Source organism: Leucopleurus acutus (genome assembly GCF_964270905.1).
Source record: "Leucopleurus acutus genome assembly, chromosome: 16".
NCBI lineage: Eukaryota > Metazoa > Chordata > Mammalia > Artiodactyla > Delphinidae > Leucopleurus > Leucopleurus acutus.
In genome coordinates, this window is record NC_139158.1 from 58,609,271 (window position 1) to 58,624,900 (window position 15,630).

A 15,630-nucleotide genomic window follows, 5' to 3' on the forward strand; every position below is an offset into this window, starting at 1 on the left:
GCGGGATCTTAGTTCCTCCACCAGGAATTGAACCCGCACCCTCGCCAGTGAAAGTGCAGAGTCCTAACCACTGGACCACCAGGAAATCCCTATTATTTTTTAAATTACTGCTACATACCCATTTTGTAAAAACAGGAAAAGTGGACTTCAAATGTGATGCTTAAGTCACAAGAGAATGTGGATTATTTTGTCATTGAATTATGACATATTAGATGATGCATTAGTTTTCAGTGACTACTGTGTAACCAATTACCACACTGGAGGCTTAAAACAATACAAATTATTTTCTTACAGTTCTGGAGGCCAGAAAGTCTGAAATGGTTTCACTGGACTGAAACCAAGGTGTCAGCAGGACTGCTCTCCTTTCAGAGGGAGGCTCTAGGGAAGAATCGTTTCTTTTTCTCAACTTTTAGAGCTTCATTCCCTGCATTCCTTGGCTCATGGTCCCTTCCTCTATCTCCAAAGCTAGCAGCATAGAATCTTCAAATCTCTTTCTGCTCTCAAGGTCACATCACTTACTGCTCTTCTATAGTCAAATATCTCTTTGCCTCCCTCTAATAAGGACACGTGATTTAGGGCCCATCTGGGTAATTCAGACAATCTCCCCATCTCAACATCCTTAATCAGATAAGCAAAGACCATTTTGATGTATAAGGTAACATCCACAGGTTCCAGGGATTAGGACCTGGATATCTTTGGGAGCCATTATTCAGCCCACCAGTCTGCTCTCTGGCCTCCAAACATTCACACTCATTCCACCTGCAAAATATATTCACCACCATCCCTACATGCCCCAGAGTCTCAACCTATTACAGCATCAACTCAGAGTCCAAAAATCTCATCTAAATATCATGGACTCAAAAGTCCCAAATCTCATCTAAATCAGGTGTAGGTGAGACTTGGGGTGTGATCCATTTTGGGGCAAAATTTCTCTCTATCTGTGGAGCTGTGAAACTAGAAAGCCAGTTATTTACTCCCAAAGTACAATGGTGGGTCAGCCATAGGATAACAGTTATAGATATTCCAATTCCAAAAGGAAGAAAATGGAAGGAAGAAAGGAATCACCAGTTCCCAGCAATTTTGAAGTCCAGTCAGCCAAATTCCATTAGATTTCAAAGGCCTGAGAATGATTTTCTCTCGGCTCAACCCTCTGTGCCTGCCTGCAGCTCTGCCCTCCAGGCCCAAGACTCTGGCCTCGGAGTCATCCTTCCTTTTTCTTGAAGAGTAGCACAGCTTTCAGCTGAGTAGATTTGATCAGCCTGTTTACTGACTATAGAATATTTGGAGTCCAACAGCTTTCCTTCATTTTGTCTCTTCTCTGCCCCTTTCAGTCCAAGCTCTGATACTGCTCATACAACAATCTCAAATACTTGGTGGGGCTTCCATGTATGTTGTGGGAATTCAGTCCATTACACAAGAGGGTCCTACACAGATCTTTCCTGGATAATTCCATTTCTATTTCTGGCTTCTGCTGAGATGGTTGAGAGGATCCGAGTTACATGCTTAAAAGAATCATCTGTGTGAATGAATATTCAGATCATTCAGAAGCACTAGCAAAATGTTGTCCAGCCTCCTCCTTGGCTTTCTCCTTAGAGCATGCTTTCCTAACAGTGGACCGGTTTTTAGAGTCTTCTGCAAACTGGACAGACTGAGAATTTCCCAAATCATCAAGTCCTTGTTCCTTTTTGCTTATCAGTTCTTTCCTCAATTTATCTCTTTCTTCTCACATTTTTAGTATAAACAGCAAGAAGAAACTAGGCTGCACCTTCAACACTTTACTTAGAAATATCCTCAGCTATAATCTCCAAAATATACAAACAGATCATATAACTCAACAACAACAAAAAAACAACCCAACTGAAAAATGGGCAGAAAACCTTAACAGACATTTCTCCAAAGAAGACATACAAATGGCCAGTAAGCACATGAAAAGATGCTCAATATCACCAATTATTAGAGAAATGCAAATCAAAACTACAATGAGGTACCATCTAACACTGGTCAGAATGGCCATCATTAAAAAGTCTACAAATAACAAATGCTGGAGAGAGTGTGGAGAAAAGGGAACCCTCTTACACTGTTGGTGGGAATGTAAGTTGGTGCAGCCACCATGAAAACAGTATGGAGGTTCCTCAGAAAACCAAAAATAGAACTACCATATGATCCAGCAATCCCACTCCTGGGCATATACCTGGACAAAACTATAATTCAAAAAGATACATGCACCCCTATATTCATAGAAGCACTATTCACAATAGCCAAGACATGGAAACAACCTAAAGGTCCATCGACAGATGAATGGATAAAGAAGATGTGGTACATATATACAATGGAATATTCCTCATCCATTAAAAAGAACAAAACAATGACATCTGCAGCAACATGGATACAACCAGAGATTATCATATTAAGTGAAGTAAGTCAGAAAGAGAAAGATAAATATATGATATCACTTATATGTGGAATCTAAAATATGGCACAAATGAATTTATCTACAAAACAGAAACAGACTCACAGATATAGAGAACAGACTTGTGGTTGCCAAGGGGGAGAGAGGGAGGGGAAGGGATGGACTGGGAGTTTGGGATTAATAGATGCAAACTATTATATATGGGATGGATAAACAACAAGGTCTTACTGTATAGCACAGGGAACTATATCCAATCTCCTGGAAAAAAAACATAATGGAAAAGAATATTAAAAACATGTATATATGTGTATAACTAAATCACTTTGCTGTACAGCAGAAATTAGCACAACATTGTAAATCAACTATACTTCAATTAAAAAAAAAGAGAAAAAAGTTTTTACTAAGATTGATCTTCAAAAAAAAAAAAAAAGAAATATCCTCAGCTGTGGACTTCCCTGGCGGTCTAGTGGTTAAGACTCTGTGTTTCCACTGTAGGGGGCGTGGGTTCAATCCCTGGTCGGGGAATTAAGATCCCACATGCCACACGGTGCAACCAAAAAAAAAAAGAAAGAAAAGAGGAAAAAAGAAATATCCTCAGCTAAATATAGAAGTTTATCATTTACAAATTCAGCTTTCCATACAACTGAAGGACATAGTTTATCTAAGCTTTCTGTCTCTATATAACAAGGATACCCTTTCCTCTAGTTTCCAAAATCATGGTCCTCATTTACCAGTGATGAAGTAATTAAATTGTAGGAGCTGAAGGAATGTATTCAGAGAAAATATACTTAAGACTTTTAGATTTTCCAGCAAGAGCAGTTGCTTGAAGAGTTGAGGACATTCAAACACAAGGCAAGTGATCTCAGGTGGTTTTCTTTGGCTCTTAATGAGTCACTAGATGTTTCTGATACTGCTTAGTTGTTATTCGAGGAGTTAATGCCAAGTCTGAAGTGACTGAAGAATTAACTCCTATGAATATTCTGTGCAGGACATATATGGGTGAAATTTTCTCAAAGAAATTGAGAAAACACTAATTTAGTACAACTGAATGGAATGGAATTCAGTACAACTGAAATGAAGTGGAATCTGCTATGATGTGCTACAACTGATAATGGTCAAACTATATGTAGAGCAGAAGTCAGAGCTGAACAAATTAACAAAGCTTGTGAAAATTTCAGTGTGTGCACACTATGGTTATTCATTTTCTTATTCATCAGTAAGTAATTTGTAGAAAATATTTGAATCTATCATGTACAATTGAGTCAATAGTGTCAATGGTAAACTTCATTTGCTCTCATGACTTAATCATTTTCATATCTGTGAATTTTTATCAGAAATAGAAACTGAATATCCTGACTTGCCCTACTGCACAGCAGTCCGATGGCTTGGCAGTAATAAAGCTTTATAGCAAATTTTTTTCTATGGTGGTAGATGTGTTGCCATGCCTGGCACAAAAATTGATCTGGCAGCAACGATGGCTATCTGGGCAGGACAACTGATTTTTGATGATACAGAATAGTAACTCTGAACCTCTATTATGTGAAATATCACCTCCTTCCCCTCAAACGAATTCCATTCTTCTCATTGGTAGTCCTGTATTACAAAAAATTATACTCTATTATTATGATCATATTTTGAATTTTGCCAGTAAAAACTTTGTGGGCATTTGTTTCTCTCCTGTTATATAAGTACCTACATAATAGTCTTGATTTTGTCTCTTGATCCTCAAAGCCTAAAATATGTACTATCAGGTTCTAAAAGAAAAAAGTTAGCTGATCCCTGGTGTAGATAATGCTTCCCACCTCATAGCATTGTTATGAGTGCCAGCTACCCCGAATTCAGGCAGGGCTCAAGCTTAACAAATTCGTATATATGCCCTACTATGGGTTAGCACACTCCTCCAAGTACTTTACAGATAACAGCACACTAGACCCTCACAGCAACAACTGAAATAAAGTGGAATCTGCTGTGATGTGCTACAACTGATAATGGCCAAACTATATACAGAGGAGAAGAAGGCATAGCTGAACAAATTAACAAAGCTTGTGAAATTTTCCATCTCAGAGGCAATGAATCTGCTGTGTAACTTGCTCAAGATGACCCAGCTGGCAAACGACAGAGCCAGCTCTAGAGTCTATGCTCTAAATCAGGAGTGGCGGCAATTTTTCTCCAAAAAAGATTTTAGGCTTTGTGAGCCAGATGGCCTCTGTTAGAACTACTCAAATTCTACTGTTGTAGTTAGAGAGCAGCCATAGATTATATGTAAGCAAATGAGTGAGGTTGTGTCCTAATAAAACTTTATTTACAAAAACAGGTGGTCTGGATTTGGTCCATGGGATGTAGTTTACCAACCCTTACTTTTAACTATACACTCTACAATGCTGCCCATCTCACTCATTTATCTTGCCTGCCTGGATCTGGCCCCAACCCTAAAAGTGAATTTCTCCCAGGTAAAGGGTCTGGTTCAAGCACTGACCATAAATTTTCTCCTAGACACTGGGTGTAAAGCAGGGAGAAAGGAAGAAAAAAAAAATCACACCTGCATGGAGCTTATGGTCTGGTGGGGGAGACGGACAGCAAACGAGGTGAAAAAACAAAAAGAATGGCATGCTAGATGTTGGTAAAGAGATGTGATAAACAGAAGTGATGACAAGACGTGCGTGCGTGTGTGTGTGTGTGTGTGTGTGTGTGTGTGTGTGTGTGACTTCAGTTAGGGTCTCCAGGGAAGGCCTGAAAAGGTGACCATTGAGTAAAATTCAGAAGCAAGTGAGAGGACAGCTGTGAAAATGCTTGAGGGATGAATGTTCTCGCTGTTGGTGTTTTTTTTGTTTTGTTTTTCTGTACGCGGGCCTCTCACTGTTGTGGCCTCTCCCATTGCGGAGCACAGGCTCCAGACACGCAGGCTCAGTGGCCATGGCTCACGGGCCTAGTCGCTCCGCGGCATGTGGGATCTTCCTGGACCGGGACATAAACCCGTGTCCCCTGCATCGGCAGGCGGACTCTCAACCACTGCGCCACCAGGGAAGCCCTGTTGGTGGGTTTTGATCAGAAGAGTGACAGGAAGGAGGTGGCAGCCACGTGTCCTCCTGGGCTCCACTCGTGGGTCCTTTCCTCTGCTATCTGGGTGTCAGCTGTCAGGGCCTCAGGGAGCAGATGAAGCAAGAGTGGGGCAGGTGGCGAGGGCCAGACACGACACGGGCCTACTCACTGGCCTCCTGCCTGGAACAGGTGGGTGGTCTGGGCAAAGGGGCACTGGCTGAACCTTTGCACCCAGAGCCCAGCCCTCCAAACATTGCTCAGGAAGAAGCCTAAAGAAGCTTCTGCCACTTCTGCCATGTGGTTGTCCCTCAGCCTGGTGCCCAGGCCTCCTGCCACTCAGCATGATCCTCCACTCTGGATCCAGCCCCCCTTTCCTTCTATCTGGACCCCCGCTCGGCCCCATCACACTTTGCTGTGAGCTCTCCTGCTAACGACTCCTCTGAGCTCCCACAGCCCTTGCTGTGGGGCACCAAGCACAGGGCTTTATCAAGGTCAGTCTGTTATAAACTGAGAAGTGTCAGTTCAGCATTTCCCAAAGCGTGTTGATCCACATTAGTAGGCAGGGTTGGGACTGGAATGAGGCGGGTGAGGCCCTGGGGTGCACAGTTTAAGAAGGTACTGCCCTCGGGGTTGTGCAAGTGCAAGGTGGGCACCTTACTAGGCTCACCCTCCTCCCTGCCCTAGATGGTGTTCCATGGAGCAAGGGTCTGTGGTCAGCAGGGACGGAAGCACCGGCTTGCACATGGTCTCTCACTGCACGTTTCTTCAGAGCCTTGAATAAAGGAGTGTGCATTGTGCATTTCTAAGCGAGGAGGTGGCAGATAAAAGGGGCAGCATGTCCCAAACTCTTGAACCACAGAATCCCTTTTTATGCAGAAAAGAAAGGGCTTTGTTTTCAGAGGGTGTCGCATTTGGAAATTGAGCAGTAGATGCCCATTCTCTCTCCATCTACCTCCTTACATAGTTGTTTATCTCTTTATATACAATGTCCAGTCTCTGAAACTAGTCTGGCTTATACCTTGAGCCTACAGTGCTCTGTAGAGCATGAGGACCCTGTCAAGAGTCTCAGTAGCGGCTTCACATTTGAATGGGACTTGTAAATGTACGGTCATTTCATTTTCAGAATGCCCCGTTACTCATCCTACGGCAAGGTAATCCAGGGCAGTAGGTTATCCATATGTTAAAAGGTTAGAGCTGTGCTGTCCAATATGGTAGCCATTAGCCACTGGTGGTTATTTAAATTAAAATTAATTTAAATGAAATAAAATTAGCAATTCAATTTCTTGGTCCTCATTTCAAGTGCTCAACAGCCACATGGTGGCTACCATATTGGATGGCACAGACATAGAACACCTCCATCCTGCAGAAAGCTCTGTTGAACAGCATTAATGATTTTCCCAAAGCTCCATGGCCTTTCGCAGGCTGACGTGACACCAGAACTGGAATTCTGAGCCTGAGATCTCTGAGCAGACTGCCCTGGGAGAGGAGGTGCTCCCCTGCAACTGAGGCTGTGCACCTGAACGGCCCGCAGTCAAAGGAGGGTGGAAGGGACATGACGGTGTAGGCCACCGGCAGGAGGCTGAGGAAAAGCACCAGCAGCAAGAGGCCCATGTAGAAGTTGTTGGATCGGGAGGCTTTGAACACGCGTTCGTGGGGGACGTTGCTGCTCATCACTGCCCAGCACTGGAAGTACATGGAGGTCAGCAGGCGCAGCACGTTGATGCCCACCAGTCCTGGGGCATAGAAGGAGCCCATCCTGGAAGGGCAGAGACCGCACACCTGGTTGGCTCGACAGCAGAAGAGGCCGGGGAAGGACGACACAAGGAAACGGGACTGATGGGCTAGGGGCAGGAGGCCTTGTTGCTTTCTCTGTAGGTCCCAAGGGAAGGGGCCTCCCATTTAACCAGGACATTTATCACCAAGCCATAGCCATCCATTCCTCAGGACAGGGACTCTCTGAGCATTCCTGGCTTGGGTTCTGGCCAGGATTTTACCACTGCCCCACCGCCAGGCATGGAGCAAATTACATGGCCCCTTGTCTGTTTCTCCATGGTGTCCATGAAACAGCACTGCTGCTCAGAAAAGTATTTGAAGTCCTTAACTTAAAAGAATTGGATATTGGCTTGCTATGAGCCTTTGAAAGCCTTTGGCTGAAGTCAGGCAGCCTCCTCTAACTCCTTCTCAGAGGGAAGTTCCTCAGTTCATTTATCTCCCTCCCTCCTCTCTTTCCTTTCCTCCCCTTCCTTCTCCCTCCCTCCCTTTCCTTCTCTTCTTTCTTTCCCACCCGACTTTTTCCTTTTTTCTTCTTCCCTCTCTCCTCCCTCTTTCCTCCCTCTTCCTTTTTTTTCCTTCTCTCTCCCTAGCTCTTCTCTCCCCTCTCTACATATATGGTAGCAAGTGGGTAGGCCAGACATTGTCCTGGTTCTCCTCTAGTCCTGTTCAAGCAAAAGAAGGGAGCTCAGAGAGGCCAGATGATTTGTCTAGCCTCTCTCTAGCTGGTTGAGAGGCAAAGCCTGGGATTCCAGCTTTTTGACTCCCCAAATGAGGTGATCACCAGAGGAAATTGATAACTCACCAGATCATTCCTTGGTTGAAGATCAAACCAAGCACATTTCCACTAATATCAAACTCAGCATATGAGGGCTGGAGGGAGAGAGAGAGAGGAGAGAGAGAGAAAGTCTGTTAGGTCGTGTCAGCCAGACCCCCCTACCGGTCAACTGACCAAGCCACTCCACCCCAAAGAGCCTGCTCTGGTGACCAGGGAGGAACCTTAGATTCAGATTTCTATTTCTTTAACATGTTTTCAACTTTTAAAAAAGAGTTTTGAAGTTCTCAAACTTGAAACTTTCTTCAATGTCTTCTCCAATGAAAATAATGAGAATTTTTTGGGAATTCCATGGCAGTGAAGTGGTTAGGACTCCACACTTCCACTGCAGGGGTCTGGGTTCAATCCCTGGTTGGGATATTAAGATCCCGCAAGCTGTGCAGCATAGCCAAACTAAAAAAAAAAAAAAACAGAGAGAGGATTTTTACTTTTCATGGCCTGCAGGCTGACAGTGTGTTCTTGGGAGGCCCCAAGAGAACATTTTATCAATGTTCTAATCAGAAATGTAACTTGAAATTATAAGCAAGGAGTAAATCAAATAAATAACAAAATGCAAATAATTAAATGAGGAGTCAAATGTAAAGAAAGCTTTAAAAACAAAATAAATCCTCCAATTCTCTTTTCTCCTTCTCATCATTTTTTAAAATTAATTAATTAATTAATTTTTGGCTGCATTGGGTCTTTGCTGCTGCACGTAGGCTTTCTCTCTAGTTGTGGTGAGCAGGGACTACTCTTCGTTGCAGTGCACGGGCTTCTCATTGTGGTGGCTTCTCTTGTTACGAAGCATGGGCTCTAGGCGCACACGCTTCAGTAGTTGTGGCTCGCGGGCTCTAGAGCGCAGGCTCAGTAGTTGTGGTGTACGGGCTTAGTTGCTTCATGGTATGTGGGATCTTCCCGGACTAGGGATCGAACCCATGGCCCCTGCATTGGTAGGCAGATTCTTAACCACTGCACCACCAAGGAAACCCCACTGTCATCTTCTTTTTCATGGAAAGGAACCACCTCAGCCAGATGCAGATTTTCAACCTGACTCTGATTTTCAGAGTTTTGGAAATTTGTCAACTGTTTGAAAGAACATAAAGTGTGTGAGCATTAGGGAGTAGTCGGTGTCCTTGTGAGGCCACCTGAAACCTGCTTCCCAATTTGTCTTCCAGAAATGGAGATAAAAAGTGACAAGAATCAGAGAAGGAGGAAAACAAAGTGAGGAGAGAGAGAAGGAAAGTCAGGTGAGCGTGGATTAAAGGAAGAAACATGCAGAATCCAAATATAGGAGGGTTAAATCTTGGGAATTTAAAATTTAACATTTGAAAATATTAAAAATACTTTTTAGGGCTTCCCGGGTGGCGCAGTGGTTGAGAGTCCGCCTGCCGATGCAGGGGACACGGGTTCGTGCCCCGGTCCAGGAAGAACCCACATGCCGCGGAGTGGCTGGGCCCGTGAGCCATGGCCGCTGAGCCTGCGCGTCCGGAGCCTGTGCTCCGCAACGGGAGAGGCCACAACAGTGAGAGGCCCGCGTAACGCAAAAAAAAAAAAAACACCAAAAAATACTTTTTATCTACTGGATTTTATGTCCTGCTTAGAAAAAATGAAATACTACTTCACAGAGTAGAGACTGTCATTAAGCATCTAAATAAATGCACAGAATGCATCTGACTGTATCAGAAAGGATGATTGGAATGCCTTTCTGCACAATGTCCATGAAGTGGTGACCTACAAATCCAGCCTCCAGGTCCCAGCACCAGCAGTAGTTCATGAACCGGACAAAGCAAGCCCGCAGGAAGTCCCCCAGCAGGATGGTGATACACGTTACCAGCATGTCCGACACTGTCAGCCTCATGAATTCCTGCAAGGAGGAACATAGAGAAAGGGGATGGTCAGGGTTTGACCATGCCTGCTTCTCCCAACTGACTGCATGCCAACGCTCCCCCACCCACTCTTATTCTTCTCTGTGACCCTCTGATTAATGGTGGTGCAGATAAAAGACCCCATGCTTTGAAAAATGCTTACTATAGGTTCCAGCTCTACAAGTTACTAATTCATTGCTTTGGAATAGTCTCTGAACCTTTTGAAGTTGATACATTAACCTTGCAGGGTTACTGGGAAAGTTAGTGATTATGTATGCAAATTGCCTGGCAGTTGGCAATACCCAGTATTTGGTAGTTATCAGCACTATTGCATAGATGTAGGATCTGAAGGCTCACTCCTTGCTTCCCCCATCTGCTCTGAAGTGCCAGCTGCCACAGCTAAGACTGAATCTGACCACTGTCCCCGGGGACAGCAGCTGGTTTTCTTCACCTCTTGCTAACTGGATTTTTTTGGGGGGGGTATGTAGAGAAAATAATGTAGGTTTTTCACAGAGGCACATAGAAGAGAGCCAAAAGCAAAGGAACAAAGTTTTCTTTGATGTGTAGAGTACATATAATTTATTAATTTTTTTTGAAAAGTTGGAAAGATCTACCCGACTTCATCACAATCTTTAAGACATCTAATAGACTTGGAGTTCCCAGGGGACACAGGGTCTGCTCTATTCATTTTTGTATCTTCCAAGATGATTAATAAATGCTTGCTGGATGAACAGCTGATGAGTTTTCAGCGTTTTTCCTTAACAAGAATTCAGACTCTTACTCTTAAGTAAAACACAAACTGACTTGTATCAGGTCTCCACGTCTATGCAAGGTGATGCTCTGGGGCCTGGGGTGAAGGTGGTGGTGGACATAGGTGAGCAGGACATTATGCCTCAAACCCATCATTACCAACAAACTTAGAAGGAAACAAGTTTTAATCAGTGATGGGCATTCAGGGAGGAGGGCAAGAGAGATGCCTTCCAAGATGTGGGGAAGGAAAAGAGAAATTCTATAGCAGAATATTCCAAAGGAATCATATAGGTAACGAACTCTCTTTTGTCTTCTAAAGAGGGTAGGTTTCACTGACTTGAAGGTTTTCTCTGTTACACACTGTGATGGGTTTAGAAATGTGAGCTGCTCTACATATTAAAGATGAGGACGATTTGAAGAGAATGGGGGAATTTAGACTGGAGGAGATGAGAAGTCATGAGTCTGAGCCTTCTGTGAAGGAAGCAGGGAGAAAAAGCCCCCAGGATCTCATGGAAAGGAAACCCTGCCTCAGGAAAATATCTGCTGGTGGACTTGTAGGCAGTGTTTGATGAAGTGTGTGATATAATCCTCTCCTCTATGGGACTTCATCAACCTCCGTTAAAAACACTGTTGTCCAATGCTCTATGGGCATGGATTCTTCAGGGGTGGCAGGTGAATAGAAACCCCATGCAAAGAGATGGAGTTGAGGAAGAGAAGGCAGCTGATCCCTGTGTTACCTGTGAATACTTCAAGTTTCTGCCTAGGAAGGCAAAGAACACTAGCCTTTGAAGTCCATACTGTGTAAGCTGCAGGAACAGTAGTGAAAGTGGATAAGGGGAAATGGTCGTTGTTAATTTTTGACAATCTAATGAAAACCTTTAATTCTCTTTACAGAAAAAATGCACAGATGCATATACACACAAAATCTTGTATACAACTTTTAGGAGTTGTATTCATGATTTCCAGGTGGAGAACCTCAGGCTTTCAGTGAAATCTGCAGTAAAACTCCAAATAAATCCAAGTGGTATTAGACTGCTAGATGAAGCACAGAGAGAAATGTTTGGGACACTGAAAAAAAGATAATGTGAAAAGGTGGAACTTTCCTAAGAAATGCTAGCTTGACATTTTGGTGGCTTAAAAATGGAAACATTGGGCTTCCCTGGTGGCGCAGTGGTTGAGAGTCCACTTGCCGATGCAGGAGATGCGGGTTCGTGCCCCGGTCCGGGAAGATCCCACATGCCGCGGAGCGGCTGGGCCTGTGAGCCATGGCCGCTGAGCCTGCGTGTCCGGAGCCTGTGCTCCGCAACGGGAGAGGCCACAACAGTGAGAGGCCCACGTACCGCAAAAAAAAAAAAAAAAAAAAAAAAAAATGGAAACATCAAGAAGGGACAACAAAGTGATTTGGTTTAAAAAAATTTTTTTTTCAAAGAAAATCGTGAATTGCATGACACTCTTAACGCTGGTCTTACTTAGACTGAGTCCACAAAATTGATTTTCTGTTCAATATGCTTGTGTCATTCTAAATATATTTAGCGATAGAAGGCAGTTTAATCGACTCAGCAGTGTTTTGTATTTTTTCCAGTGTTTTTTAGTTTTCACTTGATTAAAGTCTTGTTTGTGAATATAGTTTTTGTATGGCAAATGATTCTCGTTTATTAGCTTTTGCTTAAAAATGCTTAGCAAGAGCTAAGCTTTTAAAAATGAATGCAAACATTTACCATTAATAAAGCCTATGATGTATCATTAAAAAAAAAAAAAAAGAAGGGACAACAAAGAACTGAGAACAGGGATCATCTTTTCAGGAGAGCGTAACTACTCACAATGCCCACAGCTGTCTCCCAGCAAGAACCCCGGGGCACATCTGCAGGGTGTAGGGGTGGCCGGGGGACGCTCTCGTTCCAACCCGAGGAGTTGTAGTAGTGAAACAGAGTCCAGTGAGTGATGTTCTTTATTGTCTCTTCGTTAGAAAGCTAGAATGGAAGATGGAGATGTGGGGTTGGAAGGAGCCAGGGAAGGTCCAATGTTTCTACAGGAACAACAAATAGAGCCAGCATATGCCACAACCCTACCATCTAGCCCCTGCCCTACCCCTCAACAGGTCTCTCCAGAAATGCCCTCCCAGCCTTTCAATCTATAGAGGAGAGGGGGGCAACTGGCTAAAGTCCTTGGGTCTTTTCCAGGAAGTTTTCTTCTCTGTTATTAGTCATCTGTCCCTTCATCCATTTGTCCATCCATTCAGTTACTCATTGTTCTTTTGAGATTAATTTATTCAGGGTCTATTCTGGGCCTATAAGGCAATGGTGACACAAGAGTGAACAGGAGTGACACAGGAGTGAACGGAGCTTTCCTCAGAAAGTTCACTGTCTAGTAAGTGACAGAGATGAACAGACAATTACAGACCAGAGTGATAAGAGCTGTGGGAAATTTTCTTTGGGGACTGAGGAAATCCACATCAGACAACAGGGCCCTTCCTGGGGGCAGTGACATCTGAGCCACACCGCAGGAGGATTAGTCAACTAGTCAAACACGGGGAGAAGGATGGAGAGAGAGGCAAGAGAGAATTTTGCCCCGTGGAGGAAATGTGAGGCTCAGGAGGGTGAAGGAGTTTACTAGGGTAGGAGGGAAGCAAGAAATGAAGGTGGAGAGTAGGCAACGGTCAGATCCAGTCACTTCAATGCTGAGAAACTTCCAGTAGCTTCCTGTTAACCTCAGGAAAAAGTTCATGAGGAGGGACGTGTGGGAAAGAGGAGCATCATAATCTGGCCCTTCCCCCAATTTCACTTTTCACTTCTTCCCCTCCACTCTATTGTGCAGCTAACTCATAGTTCCCTGTGTGCATGAGCTGTTCCCTCTGCTTTTTCCAAGGTCTGCTAAGATCCCCCACGGTGGGGTTTGCAGCCCCTCCTGTGTACTGCCACACTGCCCGGGGCTTGCTCCCACTGAAGCACCTGCCCCAGCATGCTTCGATGAATGAGTCTGTCTCCCCTGGAACAGGACCGTGTCTTGCTCTCTGCTGTACCCCCAGGGCCTGGCTTGGTGGGTACGCTATAACCACCTGGTGAGCAGTGATGAAAGGTTAACTCAACCATGACTTATCATCTCAGTGGGCACATACTGGGCTGGTAAACATTTATGGCAGCTAAGAAACAATACGGGAAAGCCTGCAGATAAAATATTAAGGGTACCAAATGACATGCAGATGATGTGAAAAAGCCTAAGAAAAAGACAGTAAAGAACTGAAGCAAAATGTTAACAATTGGGTCATAGGAATCTGGTGATATTTTTCTTCATTTTACTTTTCTGACCTTTCCAAAAAATTTTAAATTGATATAAATTATGCACAAGGAAATTATTATATTTAAAAAAGAAATTTGGTGGGCACTAGGAATTGGGGGGATGTTTGTGGTCTTTACCTTCAGGTGGACGTCATCCATCAGGGCCAAAAGAAACGTGTAGAGGTTTCCCAGGAAGAGTGCAAAGATGCGTCCCAGCTGCCACTTCAGTCCAATGCGTGGGTGGTAATTCTCCAGGGCAGCAATGGTTTCAAACAGAGGGGGACAAAACATCCCAAGCAGGGACATCACAATTTCTACCTGAGAAATTGGGAGAGCTGGGTTAGTTTTGTCATCAATATCACTTGCTTCTCCACCATCTCTACACCCCCAGGGCCATGCATCTCCATCTCCTTTTTGCCCCCTCCTCTGCCTCTGGAAATGCCCCGGGGTCTCCACAACTTGCTATATGACCCTGGCGAAGGCACCAACAAGCCCTGAGCAGTCAGTGTATGTTCCACAGGTCCTAACTGCTCTGTGACTGGTTGTCACCATGATTGCTGTTATTAGCATTGATAAAAATAGCAAACTATCTTTGAGAAGTAAATGAATTAACATATGGGACAGTGCTTTGTGTTCTGTAAAAGCCATGAGCTAGGTAAGAATCTCCTCATCTCAGGAGCATGGAAGACCAGAAACTCAGATCACAGAACAGAACCAACAGTAGAGGGATGTGGTACAGGGTGTGGCCTTTGGGGTCAGCTTCATTCACACATCTGGTGGTGGATTTGCTGTCACCTAAGGTGATGAGATAATTGGGCCATGTGCCGCTCATCATTTAGGAGGCTAGCTGGGCATCATTCACATGGTGGAGGTCTCAGGTTCCCAAGAGAGCAAGTTCCAAAATACAAGCACTTTTCAAGTCTGCTTGTATCATTGCTGCTACTGTTTCACTGACTAAGGCAAGGGATGGGGAAACAGATTTCACCTCTTCATGGGAGGAACTAGAAAACCACATTGCAAAAAAATGTGGATACAAGGATGGGAAGAATTTGTAGCTATTTTTGCCAACTACCACAGATGTCAAATTCCCAGGAGAGATTTATGGATTCAATGCAAGCGCAATAAAATCTTAATGTGTGTTATTGTGGATCTTGATGAGAGAACTCACTCTGTCAGATATCAAGACATACTATAAAGCCATAGTTTATCAGTGTGTTATTAGTGCAAGAATAGACAAATAGACCAATGGAACAGAAGAGGAAGCCCAGAATCACACCTATGCATTACTAGACAATTGATTTATAAGCGATGTAATTTCACTTTTTAAAATTAGTCCTATAGTCCAGAATTCAATAATTCAGCTGAATGGCATAGGAACCAGGGTAATTTCAGTATTTTCCTGAAATATTCACTTCAGCAGAGATGCCCTCCTCACCTCATTTCTTTCATACCAGCTGACATTCTGCATTTTGGAGAATTCTTGGGATCGTTTCACCACAAAGTAAATGAGGTACCCACTTCCACACAAACAGCAGATGATGAGAAAGTTGGCCAGGACACGGAGAAATCTTGTCAGATGGACATTTTCTTCTTTGTTACTCTCTTGTTCATCCACTATTGATTCCTTGATGTGTGAAAATGAGATGTGAATAATAACAAGAAACCACTGTTGTTGGGTTCCTTGAGATTACTACTTTCTATATTTCC

The 15,630-nt window shown here is 43.8% G+C and overlaps 1 protein-coding gene across 1 annotated transcript in view; it reads right to left on the reverse strand.

The window, feature by feature from the left end:
• Nucleotides 1-15,630, reverse strand: part of TMC2 (transmembrane channel like 2) — a gene marked incomplete at both ends in the record, with an annotated part of 81,696 nt that overhangs the window by 11,141 nt on the left and 54,925 nt on the right. The window contains 6 exons of the mRNA XM_082857810.1: nucleotides 6,966-7,205; nucleotides 8,025-8,092; nucleotides 9,769-9,897; nucleotides 12,469-12,618; nucleotides 14,062-14,241; nucleotides 15,359-15,547. Coding sequence (XP_082713936.1) covers nucleotides 6,966-7,205; nucleotides 8,025-8,092; nucleotides 9,769-9,897; nucleotides 12,469-12,618; nucleotides 14,062-14,241; nucleotides 15,359-15,547 — 956 coding nt within the window. The remainder of the gene's footprint in view (nucleotides 1-6,965; nucleotides 7,206-8,024; nucleotides 8,093-9,768; nucleotides 9,898-12,468; nucleotides 12,619-14,061; nucleotides 14,242-15,358; nucleotides 15,548-15,630) is intronic.